The following is a 19615-nucleotide window of genomic DNA, read 5'->3' as shown; positions in this document are numbered from 1 at the left end:
TCCGTATTTTATCAAACGGGTGGCAACCCTAAGTCTAAATATTGCTGTTACATTGCACAACCTTCAATGTTATGTCATAATTATGTACATTTCTGGCAAATTAATTACAGTCTTTGTTAGGAAGAAATGGTCTTCACACAGTTTGCAACGAGCCAGGCGGCCCAAACTGCTGCATATACCCGGACTCTACTTGCACAGAACGCGCAAGAGAAGTGATACAATTTCCCTAGTTAATATTGCTTGCTAACATGAATTTAACATGAACTAAATATGCAGGTTTAAAAAATATATTTGTGTATTGATTTTAAGAAAGGCATTGATGTTTATGGTTAGGTACATTGGTGCAACGATTGTGCTTTTTTCACGAATGCGCTTTTGTTAAATCATCACCTCTTTGGCGAAGTAGGCTGTGATTTGATGATAAATTAACAGGCACCGCATTGATTATATGCAACGCAGGACAAGCTAGTTAAACTAGTAATATCATCAACCATGTGTAGTTAACTAGTGATTATCTTGAAATTGATTGTTTTTATAAGATAAGTTTAATGCTAGCTAGCAACTTACCTTGGCTCCCTGCTGCACTCACGTAACAGGTGGTCAGCCTGCCACGCAGTCTCCTCGTGGGTTGCAATGTAATCCAAAAATGCCGATTACAGATTGTTATGAAAACTTGAAATCGGCCCTAATTAATCGGTCGACCTCTAATTTATAGATGTTTATTTCGGTCGGTACACGCAATTGACTGAGTGAGACATGAAGGGGAAAGGAAATTTAGGGTACAGAACTGTGTGATGCTTGGCTCGGTTTATTTTTTGTTGTGTCCCGTAAATGCACATGTACAAATGGAACACTAGAGTCAAAGCACATTAATGTTGTCTTCAAGACAACCTTTCAACCAAAATGTTTCATAGTATTTGAACAAAATGTGATCTTTGATTAAAGATGGATTTTTGACATCCGTTCGGTACCCATACCCATCCCTATTAACCAGCTTTTCCAGCACACTGGTCTCGAATGACACACAGGGAACGTGTTCAGGTATTCACAGTACATGTAAATGACTGAGACGTACGGGCGATGAGGGGGGTGTAAAACTAAAGTCTACTCTGATAAACAACAGCTCTATTCCCTTGGGTCATTTGACCTTTGACCTTTCCCAGCAGACAGGCTGTGTCGTCAGCAGGAGGAGGAGGGGCAGAGCAGGAGGTAGTTAGGTAGAGAATAGTGCTCCATCCTGATAATTACACATCTAATCATTGAATAAAAAAACATGGCCCTCTTCTGTGAATTCTCCATTGAGTGCTGATGGTTGGTGCTACTAGGCTCGGTCTCTCTGTCTCTGTCTCTCTCCCTCCCTCCCCCCCCCCCCCCCCCTCTCTCTCTCTCCTGGTCCGGTGGGTTTACATAACTCTTGAGGCTGGAAGACATGAGACCGGTCTGGCCCCCTTCGTTGAATGGGGGGGAGAGAGAAGAGGTGAAAGTGAGAGAGAGAGGAGAAAGAGAGAGAGCAAGAGTGGCGTCTGAACGTGTGCATGGGGTGTGTGTGTCTGTTATCGCTCTCATCCTGAGCCCATCAGTGGCATTCTGATGGCGTTCCCAGTGGAGTGGCTGGTTGTTTAGCCAGAGTGGATTGGCATGGCCGCCTCTCTGACACGAAGTTATCCTCCATCCTCTGGAGACATGCAAACACACACACACAAAAAATGTCCCTCACTGGGAAAATTACACATTACTAATTAGGAGAAAAAGACACAGAGAGAGAGAGACGAAGAGTGTCTGAGTGTGACTGTGTGTGTGTGTGTATTATTATCTCTCTCAAAATGCAAGCAGGGAAGCCCTCTATGTAATGATGTGTACCTACTTATGTCCTTTAAGACTACCATAATGTTGCTCTGTGTGAGGGCCAGGGGCACCCAGCAGCTGAGAGTGCAGGCTATAATTATAGCATGGCTGCATGGCTTCTCATGACAAATGGCTTTCACTCAACCAATACCAAATCCCCAAGCCCAACCCTGACAGCTATTTTGGTTGTTCCAACCTGTTTTTTCTAACTATGCTGTTGTCCCCTGACACGAATATTAACTGAACAGTTCCTGCCAACTGGCCTTCTTTGTGGGGGGGGGGGGTGACAGAACCAAGAGAGAACCCCAGTGTTTGATGGGAAATCCTACATTGTACACACACCATTACCTTTACCAGTCTTTAATAAGAGGGATTAAGTAGAAGGGTGCACTGGACAGTCCACCCCCCCCCCCCTACATCCTTCAGTAAAAACATCTCTCCACCTGTCCCCCTCTCTTCCATGCGCTGCCCCAAAACAACCTCTCCTCTCCCTTTCTCCCAGATCGTTACTCAGACAAGGTTGTATACCTTAAAGATGCACTATGCAGAAATTGCTCCCCTATTTCCTGGATGCGAACATTTTTAAACAAAACAACCAAGTATAGTGTAATCATTGTACCATCTAAACCGCTGTGAAATATATTTAAAATAGACCAGAAATATTGTAATTTCAGCTGTTACAAGTTGGTGTACAAAACTGAAGGTAAAAGACACAAAAACAAAACTTTACGGGAAGAATAGAAATAGCTAACATAGAACAGATCTCCCACTTAGACTTGTTTTCAATGAGAATGACAAATCTATAACACATAGTTCTATGGGAATTTGGTCAGGTAAGAATTACACTCTCAGGCCATCTTATTCTTACAAAATCTCTATAACATCGGACAGACGTCCTAGCCATATTTAAGCAAACATCAGTGATTAAACACAAGAACACACACACAATAAAGGCCTATGTGTGTGATCCAAGCCTGTTTGACTGCAGTGAGATCAATGTTTAGAATTCATAGTTTAAGACGACTGCCCAGCTGATGTCTTCAGCATGCAGTGATGTGAAGTGTTTCTGTTGATAAGAGAAATAGTGTGTGGGGGGGGGGGGGGGGCTGGACACTGCTGTCCTCTCTCTTAACACCAGCTCAGTGAAGTGTGAGTCTATTCCCTGTTAATGATTATTTATCGTAACCAACACACTGCTGTTGGAGGGAAAAATCACCTCAGCCTTGTTTTACCTGCTGGACCTTACTGCCACACACACACACACACACACACACACAGTGCATTCAGAAAGTATTCAGACCCCTTGACTTTTTCCACATTTTGTTACATTACAGACTTATTCTAAAATGGATTAAATTGTTTTTTTCCCCCTCATCAATATACAGACAATACCCCATAATGACAAAGCAAAAACTGCTTTTTAGAAATGTTTGCAAATGTATTTTTAAAAAACAACTGAAATATCACATTTACATAAGCATTCAGACCCTTTACTCTGTACTTTTCTGAAGCACCTTTGGCAGCGATTACAGCCTCCAGTCTTCTTGAGTATGATGCTACAAGCTTGGGGAGTTTCTCCCATTCTTCTCTGCAGAGCCTCACAAGCTCTGTCAGGTTGGATTGGGAGCATTGCTACACAGCTATTTGCAGGTCTCTCCAGAGATGTTTGATCGGGTTCAAGTCCGTGCTCTGGCTGTGCCACTCAAGGACATTCAGAGACTTGTCCCAAAGCCACTCCTGCATTGTCTTGGCTGTGTGCTTAGGGTAATTGTCTTGTTGAAGGTGAACCTTCACCCCAGTCTGAAGTCCTTGATGGTCCTGTGTGACAATCAGTGAATTTGTTATTGATTTATATGATAGATTTGATGTATTTCTATCAAATCAAAACTGGAATTTATATTCAAAACAAAAGGTTGTAAAAGTATGCTCGACATTTATATAATAAACCATATCTATTTTTATGTTTCTGTGACAAACAATGAATTAGTTATTGATTTTTACCATTTTTAATGGATTTTGGTTCTTCACCGTAGGGATGGTGCCAGGTTTCCTCCAGATGTGATCACTTGGATTCTGGCCAGAATTCAAACTTGGTTTCATCAGACCAGAGAATCTTGTTTCTCATAGTCTGAGAGTCCTTTAGGTGCCTTTTGGCAAACTCCAAGCGGGCTGTCATGTACCTTTTACTGAGGAATGTCTTTTGTCTGGCCACTCTACCATAAAGGCCTGATTTGTGTCGTGCTGCAGAGATGGTTCTCCCATCACCAAAGAGAAACTCTGGAGCTCCTTCAGAGTGACCATCGGGTTCTTGGTCACCTCCCTGACCAAGGCACTTCTCCACCGATTGCTCAGTTTGTCCGGGCGGCCAGCTCTAGGAAGAGTCTTGGCGGTTCCAAACTTCTTACATTTAAGAATGATGGATGCCACTGTGTTCTTGGGGACCTTCAACACTGCAGAATTGTTTTGGTATCCTTCCCTAGATCTGCTACTTGACACAATCCTGTTTCGGAGCTCTACGGCCAATTCCTTCAACCTCATGGTGTGGTTTTTGATCTGACATGCACTGTCAAATGTGGAACCTTATATAGATAGATGTGTGCCTTTCCAAATCATGTCCAATCAATTGAATTTACCATAGCTGGACTCCAATCAAGTTGTAAAAACATCTCAAATATGATCAATGGAAACAGGATGCACCTGAACTCAATTTTGAGTCTCATAACAAAGGGTCTGAATACTTTCGTAAATAAGGTATTTGGGTATCTATGTAACTACACAGTAATTATATTAAAAAATCCTAAAATCCTGTTTTCGCTTTGTCATTATGGGGTATTGTGTGTAGATTGATGAGATATACAGTACCAGTCAAAAGTCTGGACACCTACTCATTCAAGGGTTTTTCTTCATTGTTTTGATGTCTTCGCTATTCTACAATAAAGTTACACACATGGAATCCTGTAGTAACCAAAAAAGTGTTAAACAAATCAAAATATATTTGAGATTCTTCTTCAAAATAGCCACCCTTTGCCTTGATGACAGCTTTGCACTCTTGGCATTCTCTCAACCAGCTTCACCTGGAATGCTTTTCCAACAGTCTTGAAGGAGTTCCCTAATATGCTGAGCACTTGTTGGCTGCTTTTCCTTCACTCTGCAGTCCACTTCATCCCAAACCATCTCAATTGGGTTGAGGTCGGGTGATTGTGGAGGCCAGGTCATCTGATGCAGCACTCAAAAAGTCCTTACACAGCCTGGAGGTGTGTTGGGTTATTGTCCTGTTGAAAAATAAATTACAGTCCCACTAAGCACAAACCAGATGGGATGGCGTATCGCTGCAAAATCCTGTGGTAGCCATGCTGGTTAAGTGTGTAACCAGAAAAGCACCCCCACACCTCCTCCTTCATGCTTCACGGTGGGAACCACACATGCGGAGATCATCCATTCACCTACTCTGCATCTCACAAAGACACGGCAGTTGGAAACAAAACTCTCAAATTTGGGCTCATCAGACCAAAGGACAGATTTCCACTGGTCTAATGTCCATTGCTTGTGTTTCTTGGCCCATCTCTTCTTATTATTGGTGTCCTTTAGTAGTGGTTTCTTTACAGCAATTCGTCCACGAAGGCCTGATTCACACAGTCTCCTCTGAACAGTTGATGTTGAGATGTGTCTGTTACTTGAACCCCGTGAAGCATTTATTTGGGCTGCAATCTGAGGTGCTGGTAACTCTAATGAACTTATCCTCTGCAGCAGAGGTAACTCTGGGTCTTCCTTTCCTGTGGCAGTCCTCATGAGAGCCAGTTTCATCACAGCGCTTGATGGTTTTTGCGACTGCACTTGAAGAAACGTTCAAAGTTCTTGAAGTTTTCCACATTGACTGACATTCATGTCTTAAAGTGGACAGTTGTTTCTTTCTGCTTATTTGAGCCTTTCTTGCCACAATATGGACGTGGTCTTTTAATAAATAGGGCCGTCTTCTGTATACCAACCCTACCTTGTCACAACAACTGATTGGCTCAAACACATTAAGAAGGAAATAAATTCCACAAATTAACTTTTAGCAAGGCACACATGTTAATTGAAATGCATTCCAGGTGACCACCTCATGAAGCTGGTTGAGAGAATGCCAAGAGTGTGCAAAGCTGTCATCAAGGCAAAGGGTGGTTACTTTGAAGAATCTCAATATATTTTGATTCGACACTTTTTGGGTTACTACATGATTCCATATGTGTTATTTCATAGTTTTGATGTCTTCACTATTATTCTACAATGTAAAAAATTGTTTAAACAAATAAGAAAAACCCTGGAATCTGTAGGTGTGTCCAAACGTTTGACTGGTACTGTATATAAGAATTGACATTGAAGTTTTAACGGAAAACCATTAAGCAAAATTGTCCATTTGTCACATCCCTAGTATCGGCTATATTTCTCAGAGAGCGCCTCAGCTATGTGCTAAATTCACCATCTGAGCGGTAAAAGAAAACACTACTTTTAGGGTTGCTAGGCAACCTAAATCCTTATAAGAAAAGCATTGTGGTCTGGAGACAAGCATTGTAAATTACAAAGTCCAACGGAATGGTTGAATTCCTGGCCTGGAATCTGCTGGCGTTCCAAAAAGCTGGGCTTAGTGCCCGCTCTGAGGGCTGGAACTTAAAACCACTGGGAGACAGGACCAGGGAAAAGGATAACCACTGTAGATGCCCTATGGGCTAACACAGTCATATCCTCCCAACTGTGGCAAAGTGACTGCATACACTCACTGACACTGAGACACATGGACTGTCAACCTCCCCAGTGATGACAGTTTCAAATGCTTTCAACAGTCAACACGACACAGCACAGCATTGCATAGAACAATGACCCTGGGCCTAATCACTGTTACAATCAAGACACTCAAACACTATGGGAGAACTGCCACGTAAAAGGCTCTCAATGCCACACACAGACACACATAGACACAAGACTGAGGGCAGACCAACTCATTATGAGAATGATGAGTTCAAAAGGAGAGGGAATGAAAGGTGTGGCTTGTAACCCATCCCTGCATTCCTCCTTTTCCCTTTGCTTTCTCTGTCTTTGTATCTCTCCCTCCTCCCCATCTCCCTTCCTCCCTCACTCGAGTCCTTACCTTAAACCATATCTTGCTCTCTCTTTTTCCCCATAGGCTCTTTCTGTCACTCCAACAATGGGAACTAAAGTTATCCACCTTAAACAGGATTTCTGGCCTTGTTAGCATTTCCTTTGGACCGATGCCTTTGTGCACGTACAAGCAACACACACATACATACATACATACATATATTATATACACACACTATTGACTGTTAACACACACACTGCACATAGCCATGCGGTCATATCTTACCTGACCTCATGCGGAATGCATGACACACACACACACACATATATATATACACACACATACACAGACACTATTAAACAAGTAACAGTTGACTCAGCCACTGCCAACAAGGACAATGCGCCAAAAGATAAATGCTTTTTACTAATTAAGAGGTCAATGATTGGACGTACCAGATCTCCATTTGATGATGTCATTGAACTCATCATTGGCTGCTCCCTCGATAGCGTCGCCAGGTGACGCCATGGTGGCCATTTTGTCCACCAGGTCCTCGTCTGTTTACCTCCGTTAGAATGTTAATCTGTTAACTTTTTTAAAGGAGTCCCACTTCTTCAAATCCAACGTCACCTAAATATGAAAAACAAATGTAGTGAAAGTTTTTAAGTACATATTATTTCCTTGGATGCTATTGAGGCCTAGCTTGGTTGGTTGATTGAATCTGGTCTTGTCTAACAACATCACATGAAAAAACATTGATCTGTTCTACTCATCCATATGTGTCGGAGAACTATGACCACAACAGAACTCTCCCGTTTTATAAGACAGCTAGAAAAATGGTGTGATGGTTAAATGCAGCTGCCCTGCAGAAGTAAGAAGATGAGACTTCTCATTCAAATGGAAGACTTTCTCACCATACCCCACTGACACACACAGGTGTAGGGCCATGCCAAAGAGGCTGAGGGGACGGGTTGTTCCGTGACTCAGGATAAACTGACAGCTGTGTGTGTGTTGTGAGAGTGCACAACGCGAGGTTGTTGACCTGGCCTACAAGCAGAGCGTGATCTCACCTCTCTCTACACTAAACGCAGGACAACTCCATCCATTATTATACAAAGAGCTCTAGAAATGCACTCCACACTGTTTTCACAAATCATTTACTTGAAATAATTTGACCTCTATGTGGTGAGTTGTGCTGTGATTTGTCATGTACACATTTAATGGGACTGTTATGTGATCTTACTGAGTAAATCAGAGAAGGGTGACGTTTGGCAGAGTATTAATTGGAGGTTATATAGAAATTGAGGTCAAAGTTAACTAAATCTGTCACCACAGTACATCCAGAATAGATGAAAGGTAATGTCATTGGCATACATCAAGACTTTACATTGTATACCTTATGAAGAGTTGAAGTAGTTCAGATAATAACATGTTTCTTAACTGACTTGCCTAGTTAAATAAAGGTTCAAAATATATATATATAAACCCTTCATAAGAAAGACCACAAAGTTCATTTGAATAACACTAATATGGCTCTACCATGAGAGGAATGAAGACTCAATAGGGACACGTTTTATCTGTAACTAGCCTAAGGATTAATGCTTGGGGAGTGATGTAAGTATCCAAATATAGTATCTGTAAAGATGAAAAACAGAAAAACCAATTGGCCAGTGTCTTCTCAATTTCAGTTCCTCCTCCAAAAATTTAAGTTGCTTTGACAACCGAAGGCAAAAAACATCAGCAACGGACCCAGTCGACTTGTTTAGCCAAATTAAAGGGCCTTTAACCGTTTCAGTAAATTGCATTAAATAGCAAGCAAATCTAGAATTGAGTAACGTATACAGTTGTAGCTATACACAGTTATAAATCATTTATTAACACGAATAGTTTGCTTTCAATGGCACCAATGTCTGCAATTTTCCAGGTCAATACTCATCTGTCATTTTAATCCGATCAGATTAGCACGAACATTAAAAATGTGGCTAGCAGACTCTTTTGAACTATGGGATATGGCACTGTTACAATTGCAAAAACAGGCAAATATGATTCAACAAGTGGTTCAACAAATAATAAAGAAACAATGCATTGCTAGTTGGATCACAAGGTCCTTGCACAATCTCAGACAATAGATGATTTATTGATTTGGCAAGTAGGCTACATTGTGTTTTCTTGAGTGTATTGGTGTAAATAATGATAGCCTATTTCGGCTACTATGTAGCCATATTTTCATCTCGAGTGTTTGCAAAACAATTCACACTCACCTTCGCTCCTGTCAATCAGGGGGCGCGATCGTGGAAAATCCGCGTATTTTGGCACAAAAATATATCATTAAAAGTTCGCTGTATTTGTGAAAAATTAGAAGCTAACAAAAATACCCTATCTTAAATGTTAAAATATATCAACACGAGGACCTTTAAGCCATTTTAAGAGGCGGGGGCACTCCAAACTATGCTAAAAAAGCACAGTCCAGCACATACACACACTTCACTATAGCAATTTTCCAAAGCATCTAAGAAACTGCTGTTTGTGGGTCCGTTGTCTTCCTGATGGTTATCGGGTGTGTTCGGTTTTTTTGTTGATGAAAAAATGTTAGCTCATTTTACGGGAGAAACCCGCTCAGCTAACGAGGGAGTCCGTCCCAAACTTTGTTCCTGTTGCTACCTTGCCCTGCCTGCCCGCAAACTTCTGACGCGCAGATGGAAACATGGCGCGGTCGGCGTCACGTGACAGCGCGCACAAGCGCTTGACTTGGTTCCCGGTTTTGACTGGAATGGACAGGCCAACAGTTTTTTGTCAGAGTTTAATTTTCGTACCAGGTTAAGAAAATTTCCGGAGCGGGTTAGGATAATTAACGCGGCAGGTTAGGTGAATTAGGTTAGGTTAGGACAGCGGTTAGCTGAAATGCAAAAAAAATAAAAGCTGTACTCTTTCCAGCCATTACGGTGTTTCCCCCGACGATGGATATGAAAACGTTTGAATCTCGTGTGGCAACCAACTCAATCAAAAATATTAAGATGTAACCGTACCCAAAATACAATTAATGTTTTTTTCTGTTGTGTCATTTTATCTCAAATATATGGATATTGTGGTTATTGATTAATTATTATTGATTTAGTTTGATTAGGCAACTCATTTCACATGGACTAGGGCTAATATAACTTGGTATGCTTATTGTTGTTTGCCTTCCAATGTCTCAAATAATAGTATAAACCCATGCTTTGTGCTTGTCTGCAGTCAAGGAGATACATTCCATGCCACTGAAGATGCTTGATATCTCAGAGCAAGCAAAAGCCTCAATGTCATTCAAATGTTGACATTGACAATGCAACATACCCTATACAGCCGGCCTATATCCTATATGTTATAACTATGAGATATGCAATCTGAAATTAATGATGATGTGCGTGTATGAAACATGGTTGCAATGTCAACAGTTTGAAGATCATCAAGGTAGGTGGACAAATATTTGATAGCAGTGTAGTTTACAGGTGTGGATAGCTCTTCTGGGCTAAACTAGAAACAATGACAGTGGTGCAAGTTTCACATTCATCCCTTTGAATTAGGTTTTCCTTTATCTTGAGTTAATCAGACACACACACATAGATAATTAATAATGAGTAAGCCTATCTAGGATTGGCCTAAATATATAATTGATATTAAAGGCCAACATCTCAAAGGCAACCATTGCTGGTCAAGATTGAGTAGGCCTAATGGAAATCCAAACAACATCCTCTGCCTGGGCCCCGGTGGCTTTAGTGATGTTGCCTTGTCCCCTCTCCCTCCCTCGTTTCAGTTGTCACTGCCTCTTTGTGTGCGCTTCCTCGCGCAGACCATAGAAGAGGATTGATTGCACAAATGAGCGCTCAGCAGGGCCCTCGCACAGGTGTCAGGTAACCGCACAGGTAAAATGAGCCGACCTGGGAGGAAGACTGCAAAATGAAGATGGAATGTAAGACCTAACCTGACCTATAAACCAGTTGGAGAGGGAGAGAGAGCAGTTGATTTGAATGGAAAATAACAATAGGCCTCATGATGGGCCACATAAAGGCAGATGACAGGTCACCGTTACATGCTAAGTTAACATTTAATATTACACTTTGAAGACACCAGCAGCAGTATCTGTCTCAGATATTGCAATAAGTTTCATCACTCTTACACGTGCAAATCCATTGTCATGTAACTCTACCTGTTATATTACTGTGTAGATATGAAACAGTAAAGCTTCCGTGATAGTAAAGCTTCTGTGATGGAGATGATCCAGGCTGTATCACAACCGGCCGTGATTGGGAGTCCCATAGGGCGGCGCATAATTGGCCCAGCATCGTCTGTGTTTGGCTGGTGTAGGCCGTCATTGTAAATAAGAGTTTAGTCTTAACTGACTTGCCTAGTTAAATAAAGTTTTTTTTTTTTTATGTGGTGCCCCTGGCCTGAAAATTATGAAATTGAAAGGGCATGTAGTGCAGGCCTACACATAAAGGAGTTCTAGCGCCCCCTTGTGTCCAGCAGGATACATTTGCTCACATTGTATATAGATGTATTTTTCTACTGTATTATTGACTGTGTTTGTTTATCTCCATGTGTAACTCTGTCTTGTTATATGTGTCGAACTGCTTTGCTTTATCTTGGCCAGGTCGCAGTTGTAAATGAGAACTTGTTCTCAACTTGCCTGCCTGGTTAAATAAAGGTGATATAAATTTTTTTTTTAAATGGTGTCATTTATTAATTGATTAAATACTAGGGCCTAGGCTTACTGAAAAACATATTCTAAATAGAGATGTGGCGTGAATATCATGAGAAAAATACTAGTAAAAGTCAAGTACATGTTGCTTATTTCAACAATCAGCACATTGGTCTACTTGTTTTGTAAAGCAAACATCATAACCCACCGTTTTTATTACAACAACATAAGGTTATTACATCGAGAATCAAGGCAATCTATTTTATTGGCCAGTAGGGGGTAGCCTTGGCTACACTTTATCATTTGACATAAACAAGACATTTATAGTCAGTTAATATATTCAACTGCTTCTTATGTGACATGAAGGTGTTACAATAACAGCAGCCCAACTATCAGATATAATGTTTTAATGTAACACACTGAGAGTGTTGTCGGATTACGTTATTAGAATGAAACACAATGAAAGTGTAGCCAGATTACGCTCTAACGTTTTAAAGACTTGACTGCAGCATGTGACAAGCTAAACACACTACCGTACAAGCCGTTTACAGTACCACAACCCCTTCAATTGAAAAACAACGCCGCATATTTTCGATGGAAGTGCTTTCCTTGAGCAAAACTTTCTACCAGGAGTGGGGTTCGAACCCACGCGGACATATGTCCATTGGATCTTAAGTCCAACGCCTTAACCACTCGGCCATCCTGGTATACACACCTTAATGCAACGGCCTATTGATAAATAAAGCTGATGGAATGTGACCCATTGACATTAATGCGTCATTTTTTTGTATAGCTTGCCGAGCAATCCATTTCAACACAACCGCAGCTGCATGAAACAAGACGATGAGCTACCATGGAACCCTCGATAACTGATATGCTATCGTTATCTAGTTACGCTAGTATCTGGCTACTATTCAACTTAAGCAAACGCAGGATTCACATTTCAAGATAAGTCTAAACATAATTATTTGTGCAGCTTAATTTGACTCTTAGCTCATAGCTAGCTGGCCATATTATTGTACTTGTAGCTAGCAAGCTAACGAAGAGAGGAAGAGGCGAAGCGAGATGTTTCACTCTCACCAAAATCTGTACACAATAAGGCCAGATATATGGGAAAAATGTGAAGATCTATAGGTGCGTTCGTAAATTCACTCTGGCTATCTACTCCGGTTTCAGGAGCACTCGCTTGAGCGCAGAATAACTATGACTGATTAATTTACGAACTGCTCAACACCCGTTGAATATGGCCAGTGTCAATAAACGTCGGCAAAAAAAAACGTTATTACCAGCAGCACATTTACAGTCACTAGATTACAGGAAAATAGCCTAACCAGCTCAGCTGGGGCGAGTAAAATGGTCAGAGTGAGTGTTCTCTCAGTTGTGTCGGGAAGTAGCTAGCCAGTTAGCTTGGGTGCTTGACTGCCGTTGAGGCCAGAACGCTTGGATCAACCCTACTCCTCGGCCAGAGCGTCCAGTGTTTCTCTGAATTTACGAACGGACAATCTGACAATACTCTGAATTTACGAACGCCCAGAATTTGCTCTCTGGCACTCCAGATTTAATTTACAAACACACCCCTAAACCACAGATAGAACAATGAGAGATATTTCACCGGATGTATACATGTGAAGCATCCGCTTGGCTTTACCACTCACTACCAAATAAGGTAGTGAAAGGCAGCCCAGTGGGAGAAGATGGATTTTGCCCGACATTCAGCAGATTTTCTCATGGATTAAACTTTTGATATCAATACAGTTTTCTGTTACTAAAACTATAATATGTTATGAACAGAGTGGACAAACTTTTGTATACTTTACTATTTACCCATAAAAAAAAAAATATCGCGTTGTTTAGAAGGCGTGCAAAGTCAAATTTAGTAATTGCACACGCGCACTTCACATAGTAGGCGTTCTCCAACGGAAATATTTATTTTTATTTCATTTTTTATTTCACCTTTATTTAACCAGGTAGGCTAGTTGAGAACAAGTTCTCATTTGCAACTGCGACCCTAAAGCATAGCAGTGTGAACAGACAACACAGAGTTACACATGGAGTAAACAATTAACCCTATATAGATGCATGCTAGAACGGGCCAATAGGATCTCGCTACCTCGTGCTTGGCTCTGCCCACCTCCTTGCTTGTTGTGCCCACTATGACTAATTTGTTCCCATTGGAAAGGACAGGCTGTGGTCTATCTTGGATGAAACATATCTGCCTAAACCAAAATTGTCAGAACGGGCCAATAGGATCTCGCTACCTCGTGCTTGGCTCTGCCCACCTCCTTGCTTGTTGTGCCCACTATGACTAATTTGTTCCCATTGGAAAGGACAGGCTGTGGTCTATATTGGATTAGTATGAAACATATCTGCCTAAACCAAAATTGTGTATAACTAACCCAAGCTTGTAGCCTGCCTTCCGCTTTGGGATGACTCCCATTTTTAGGGAGGAGACATGAGCATCTCATTATATACGTATCTCTGGCTAACGTTAGCGATCTTGTGCATACCGCGTTTAAGGCTAGATTAGATATATGTATTCATATTGTTTTTGCAAACGTTCTAAACAAGCAGGCCATACAAGTGAAATAATGTTCAGCAACTTAACTTCTACTATAGTCCTCACCCGGGCATTTACGAAAGTGTCAAAAGTACCAAATGTGTCTGACACATGGTTATCTGAAACACAAAAGTTCTAGCTTGCAAAATATGTCTCACAGGCAATGCAGCTCCGAGGGAGACTACAAGTGAAGACTATCATCTGGGATGCACTAGCGCGTCTTTGTAGAATTATTAGGCGCATATTGAAGATGTTAAAAGTATGGAAGGCCAAGAGTTTCAAGAGTGTCCTATGGGCATTTTTACACGTGTTCATTACACCTGTTCAGTGTGCATTTACAGGTGATTAGAATGTTTGAATATTGTACTTCCACCATTGCACACTTTCTGGGCGCCTGTGTAGTAACGGGTACATTTCATACGTCTGAAATTACCACATTGTAGCCTGTCCCACCTCAATTTCAGTGAGTTTGACTTTGTTTGACTTCTGGCCTGTTGCGACGAATCGCTTACTCAGGGATGAAGGAGATGTTTCTAAATATAGATCAAATTGTTAAAAATATGTATTTTTCCAAATAGCATTACAACTACAAAGCTGACGCTGGCTAGCTTATTTTCATTGAAATAGCATGGCTAGTTAGCTAACTAGCAATAGTCTTCTGTCTAGCCTGTAACTAATGGTTGTTACGTTGTGGGACAGAGCAATAGTTCTTTTGTACTTGTCATTTGGCTGAGACCAACATTAGTTTAGAAAATAATTGTTTACTTTGTGTATATTTGTTGTGTAATTGGTTGGCTTTGCTAAGTATCAAGCTGAGATTTATTTGCTCAAGTTAGCTAACTTAGCTATTAGCTAATGTTTCAGGAGAACATGCTAGCTCCCTGCAGAATCTAGACAATAGAGAATGGGGAATAAGATCTGGCTGTTGCCGTGTCCAGACAAGGTGAGAGAGAACTGCTACAGATATAAAAAGGTAAGATCTCTATCTTGAGTAACTATATTTCAAGGTTGATCCATGCAATATATATTTTATTGGCTTGCTAAATGAGCTGCTTTTCCTGAAAATGTATATCTGATAAAGCTACAATCTAGAACTTTAAAAGTTATTCAGCTGTCCCGTAGAATAACTTTTTGAAGAACCGTTGTTGGTTCCAAGTAGAACCACTTTTGATTCCAGTTGGGTTCTACCTGGAACCAAAAAGGGTTATACTAAGGGGACAGCTGAAGAACACTTTTGGAACCCCTTTTTCTAAGAGTGAATCTAGATGTTGTTCTAATGCAATGTCCATGTTACAGCCACAACATGATGATCATGTAGTCAAACATCTGAAGTCTAGCGAGGAGGAGAAAAGCCTGCTTTGGATCAGCTGTCACGTTCGTCATATGAATCGGACCAAGGTGCAGCGTGGTACATTCTTCTTTATTAAAGAAAGAACACTGAACAAACTAACAAAACGTACAACACATGAAGCTATATGAAATAGTGCAGACAGGTAACTAAACATAGAATAAGAACCCACAAACACAAAATGGAAATGGCCACCTAAATATAATCCCCAAACAGAGACAACGATAAACAGCTGCCTCTGATTGGAACCATATCAGGCCACCATAGACATATAAATACCTAAACCTACAAAACCTCTAGACATACAAAAACCCTAGACAATACAAAAACTAGCGTACCCACCCTCATCACACCCTGACCTAACCAAAATATAAAGAAAACAGATATTAAAGGTGTGACATGAGCAAGGAGGAACAATAACAACTAGCTATATCAGATCAACATGTTCAGGAGAAGCAGGGAGAGAGCAAGCTAGTAGTAGTAACATTATTTGAAACCTCACATGCACATGTATCTGTGTTATATTTAAGCGATAAGGCACCTCAGGGGTTTGTGGTATATGGACAATATACAAGGGCTGAGGGCTGTATCCAGGCACGACCAACCCCCAAGGTTAACAACATAATTGCAACAGTAAACAAGTAATATTGACTCAAACCCGTGGTATACGGTCTGATATACCATGGCTTGCTATCTTATCTGTCTCATGTACCAATCATCAACATGAACAAGACTGAATTCTGTTGAATTGTCAACTGGTCTAAATTCTTGTTAGGAAGATGTTGCTGTTCAGAATGACATGTTTATGACTGTTGATGTTCACAGGAATCTCCGAATGCTATGTTGAATGAGCACCATGGATGAAGGAAGGGGAGGAAAACAGACAGCTTTCTTCTACCACATCTTCACCAAGTCATACAATGTTTGCTTCATGAACAATTCTTACATCTGAAATAAATACAGAATCATTTTAGTTTATTCTGTTCCTAATGCTGGATGTGAGTAATTTAGCAGGTCTATAGTATGTATTGTTTTGAAACGTTTATTTAATATCTATTCAGTCAACTAATTTATTTAATTTATCTAAAAGAATGTATGTTTTGTACTGTTACTTTTTACATGCTGAAACAGTCTCATTAGTTTTGAGCTAGGCTATGATTGGGGAAATGTCTACTGTAAATGTTTATTTCCCTTAATGAGAACTTGGACAATGTCAGGGAATAAGTAGGATAAATGGACATCCTATCAATGACAAAATAAACTGCAGAGGTAGCCTTAAAAGATAACATTAGATCTGTGCATGTTATTACTGGACAGACGGCTAGCCAGAGCAGTGACCACATTTTCACATGGATGTATATACAAAATGCCACATGTAAAGTGTTGGTCTCATGCGCTGAAATAAAATATCCCAGACATTTTCCATAGGCACAAGAGGCTTATTTATCTCAAATGTTGTGCACCCTGGTCCTTCCTCCGCTGCCTCTGTAACATTTTAATTCAGCCTTTGTGGTTTGAAAAGTATAGTGACTATTATTGCTTTAATTTTCCAAACAAATTGGGTTTTGGAAAAGTAGGTACTTTTCGCAAAACCATCCCATCTGGTGGATGGAAAGAGTCATAATTTATATATATATAAATTATGATATATATAAATTATGACTCTTTCCATCCACCAATTTATCATTCCTTTATATATATATATATATATATATATATATATATATACACACACTTCAGACAAGGAAAAATTCTGTAGAGCAAATAAAAATTATGAAGCCTTTATGTACTTTTAAAAAAATACATAAATGCTTTTTTTTTTATCACAAAATGTGACGTTAGCTACTAAATACGGTTTTTTTTTTGCAATTATCCAAAAACCACTACAAAAACGCCATTCCTTATCCAATAGGCTGAACTTGTGTAATGAACGCATGTAAAATACCCATAACAAGCGTTCTAATCACCTGTAAATGCACACTGAACAGGTGTTCAAATCGCGTGTAAACACACATTGGACAGGTGAAAAAAATCACGAGTACAAAAAATGATATTTGACGCTTGAAAAAAGCAAGCGAAAAATGATAATTACAAGTGTTACGGTGTGTTCCGGGTATGACTATTTGAAACTCTTGGCCTTCCATACAGAAGAACTGTCCACATTACTTTTCCTCAGCCAACAAGTTCAGTAAAAAACAGCAAAAGCACCTGCCTATATCAATCTACTATCCCTGTAGTACAAACGTTTCCCTTAATGAGCTTGAACTTATGTGCGAGAAATAAATACTCCAAACATACTCTGAGGCACCGAGGTAAAAACAGTTTCAGGCTGGATATTGATGGATATTCACGCATTCAAACCACAGACTCCAAATAAGTGTTGGAAATACTGCGCACCGCATTGCACAGGTCTTATTTTTCATAATTTGGACATGAAATAACTTTGCAACGCTAATAAACGTGGAAATGTGAGAAGCCTTTTGTATTCCTAGTTGAATGAGTTAGGGAGCACAAACAATGTACAAACTGTTTTTACATTCACATTTCAATAGCTCCATGGCCATATGACCTACTGACCTCAAACAAGGTTCAGAATGTCCAGTGACTACCCTTCTATATTGCACCCCTTTAGTTTGTCCATTTTAATCTCACACACGATTTTACATTAATTTGTCTGCCCTGCCCGCATGAAGGACAGTGTCACTCACACACCTTTTCACTTGGGCCTTCTCCCTGGGGCCTTCCTGAACTCCAGGCAGGCCCGCTTTGACCTGGTGACCTCTGACTCCTGGCCTACACTCCCTGCCCTCTCCCTGGACCTGAGAGTGTATAGCTTACTCCCTGGAACTACAGACCTCCAGGCCTCCACACCTACTCTCCCTACCCTGTCAACTCCCCTCTCCCTTGGCCTTAGAGTATAGCTTACTCCCTGGAATTACTAAAATGTCTATAGTCCTGCTGTCAGGAACCACGTGCACCTAGTGACCCGAAACAGGCACTGTGCACCTGGCGACTCTGTGCTCCCGCTTTTTTCTGCTCACAGACTCCACTCCAACCTCCAGTCCCCACTCCACAGCCTGAGTGCTGCCCCAGAGCCCGGCCACCCCTGCTTGGACTCGGAGTGCCCCCTGCCTTGATAGAGGCCTCCTTGTGCACCTTGTAACCCGAAACAGGCTCTGTGCTCCTAATGACCTGCCCGCTTTTTCTGCTCACAGACTAAGTCCCCACTCCAACCTCCACAGCCTGAGTGCTGCCCCCAGCTGCTGAGTCCGGCCGCCCCTGCTCGGACTCTGAGTGCCCCCCGCCTTGGGGGAGGCCTCCTCGTGCACCTGGTGACCTTTTGACTTCCACAGCAAGTCCCAACCTGACTCACAGTCCCAACAGAGGACGGGCCCGGGCGGATGGGCAACCACCACCTAGCCCCCTACCTATCCAGAGCCCAATGTCTTATGACTTGTACCCGCCTGCCTGGACTCTCTCACACTCTGTGTCTGGCCTCTGGCCCCTGGCACTTCTACGTGCACCTGGTAACCCGTAAGTAAAGAAGGACGATGGTGGAGGAAGACGCCTTGACTTTCAATAGATCGCAGCGAGTGAGCTGCTCTGCTACGTACGAAACCCTGACCCAGAATCAGGTCGTCTACGAGTGATTTAGCACCAGGTTCCCCACAAACATGCGGTGCACATCAGGAGAGGGGCGGAAACTCATCCGCCCGCACCCCAACCCCGTCACGAACGGCTCTACTCACCTGCCAAAAGAGGCAGGCTATCCCGGGCCAACCAAAGATCCACGGCGCTACGGTATCGTTACATTTAGGGGGGATTCTGACTTAGAGACGTTCAGTCATAATCCCACAGATGGTAGCTTCGCACCATTGGCTCCTCAGCCAATCAAGTACACCAAATGTCTGAACCTGCGGTTCCTCTCCTACTGAGCAGGATTACTATTGCAACAAGACGGTCTAAACCCAGCTCACGTTCGCTATTAGTGAGTGAACAATCCAACACTTGGTGAATTCTGCTTCACAATGATAGGAAGAGCTGACATCGAAGGATCAAAAAGCGACGTCGCTATGAATGCTTGGTTGCCACAAACCAGTTATCCCTGTGGTA

General features: G+C 41.5%; 1 protein-coding gene, 1 long non-coding RNA gene and 1 other non-coding gene across 4 annotated transcripts in view; 1 reads left to right on the top strand and 2 right to left on the bottom strand.

Moving 5' to 3' along the window:
- Positions 1 to 9611, bottom strand: part of utrn (utrophin) — a 337767-nt gene extending 328156 nt beyond the window's left edge. Inside the window, exons 1-2 of the mRNA XM_031800412.1 lie at positions 9181 to 9611; positions 7375 to 7549 (exon numbers count right to left, since the gene is read on the bottom strand). Of these exons, the coding sequence (XP_031656272.1) occupies positions 7375 to 7456 (82 nt within the window). The 5' untranslated portion in view covers positions 7457 to 7549; positions 9181 to 9611. The remainder of the gene's footprint in view (positions 1 to 7374; positions 7550 to 9180) is intronic.
- Positions 9612 to 12221: 2610 nt separating this feature from the next.
- trnal-uaa (transfer RNA leucine (anticodon UAA)) lies at positions 12222 to 12304 on the bottom strand. The gene has a single exon. It is a non-coding gene; the product is annotated as a tRNA-Leu (tRNA).
- Positions 12305 to 12393: 89 nt separating this feature from the next.
- On the top strand, positions 12394 to 16931 carry LOC109866127 (uncharacterized). 2 transcript variants are annotated; one of them, XR_002251659.2, is made up of 3 exons: positions 12394 to 15127; positions 15451 to 15562; positions 16328 to 16931. It is a non-coding gene; the product is annotated as an uncharacterized LOC109866127 (long non-coding RNA). The 2 variants fall into 2 exon arrangements; XR_002251658.2 differs by having other exon boundaries at positions 12408 to 15127; positions 15451 to 15552.
- Positions 16932 to 19615: the final 2684 nt, after the last annotated feature.

The sequence above is a fragment of the Oncorhynchus kisutch genome, linkage group LG21 (genome assembly GCF_002021735.2).
Source record: "Oncorhynchus kisutch isolate 150728-3 linkage group LG21, Okis_V2, whole genome shotgun sequence".
NCBI lineage: Eukaryota > Metazoa > Chordata > Actinopteri > Salmoniformes > Salmonidae > Oncorhynchus > Oncorhynchus kisutch.
The sequence above is the reverse complement of the archived record's forward strand: the minus strand, read 5'-3'. Positions and strand labels throughout refer to the sequence as shown.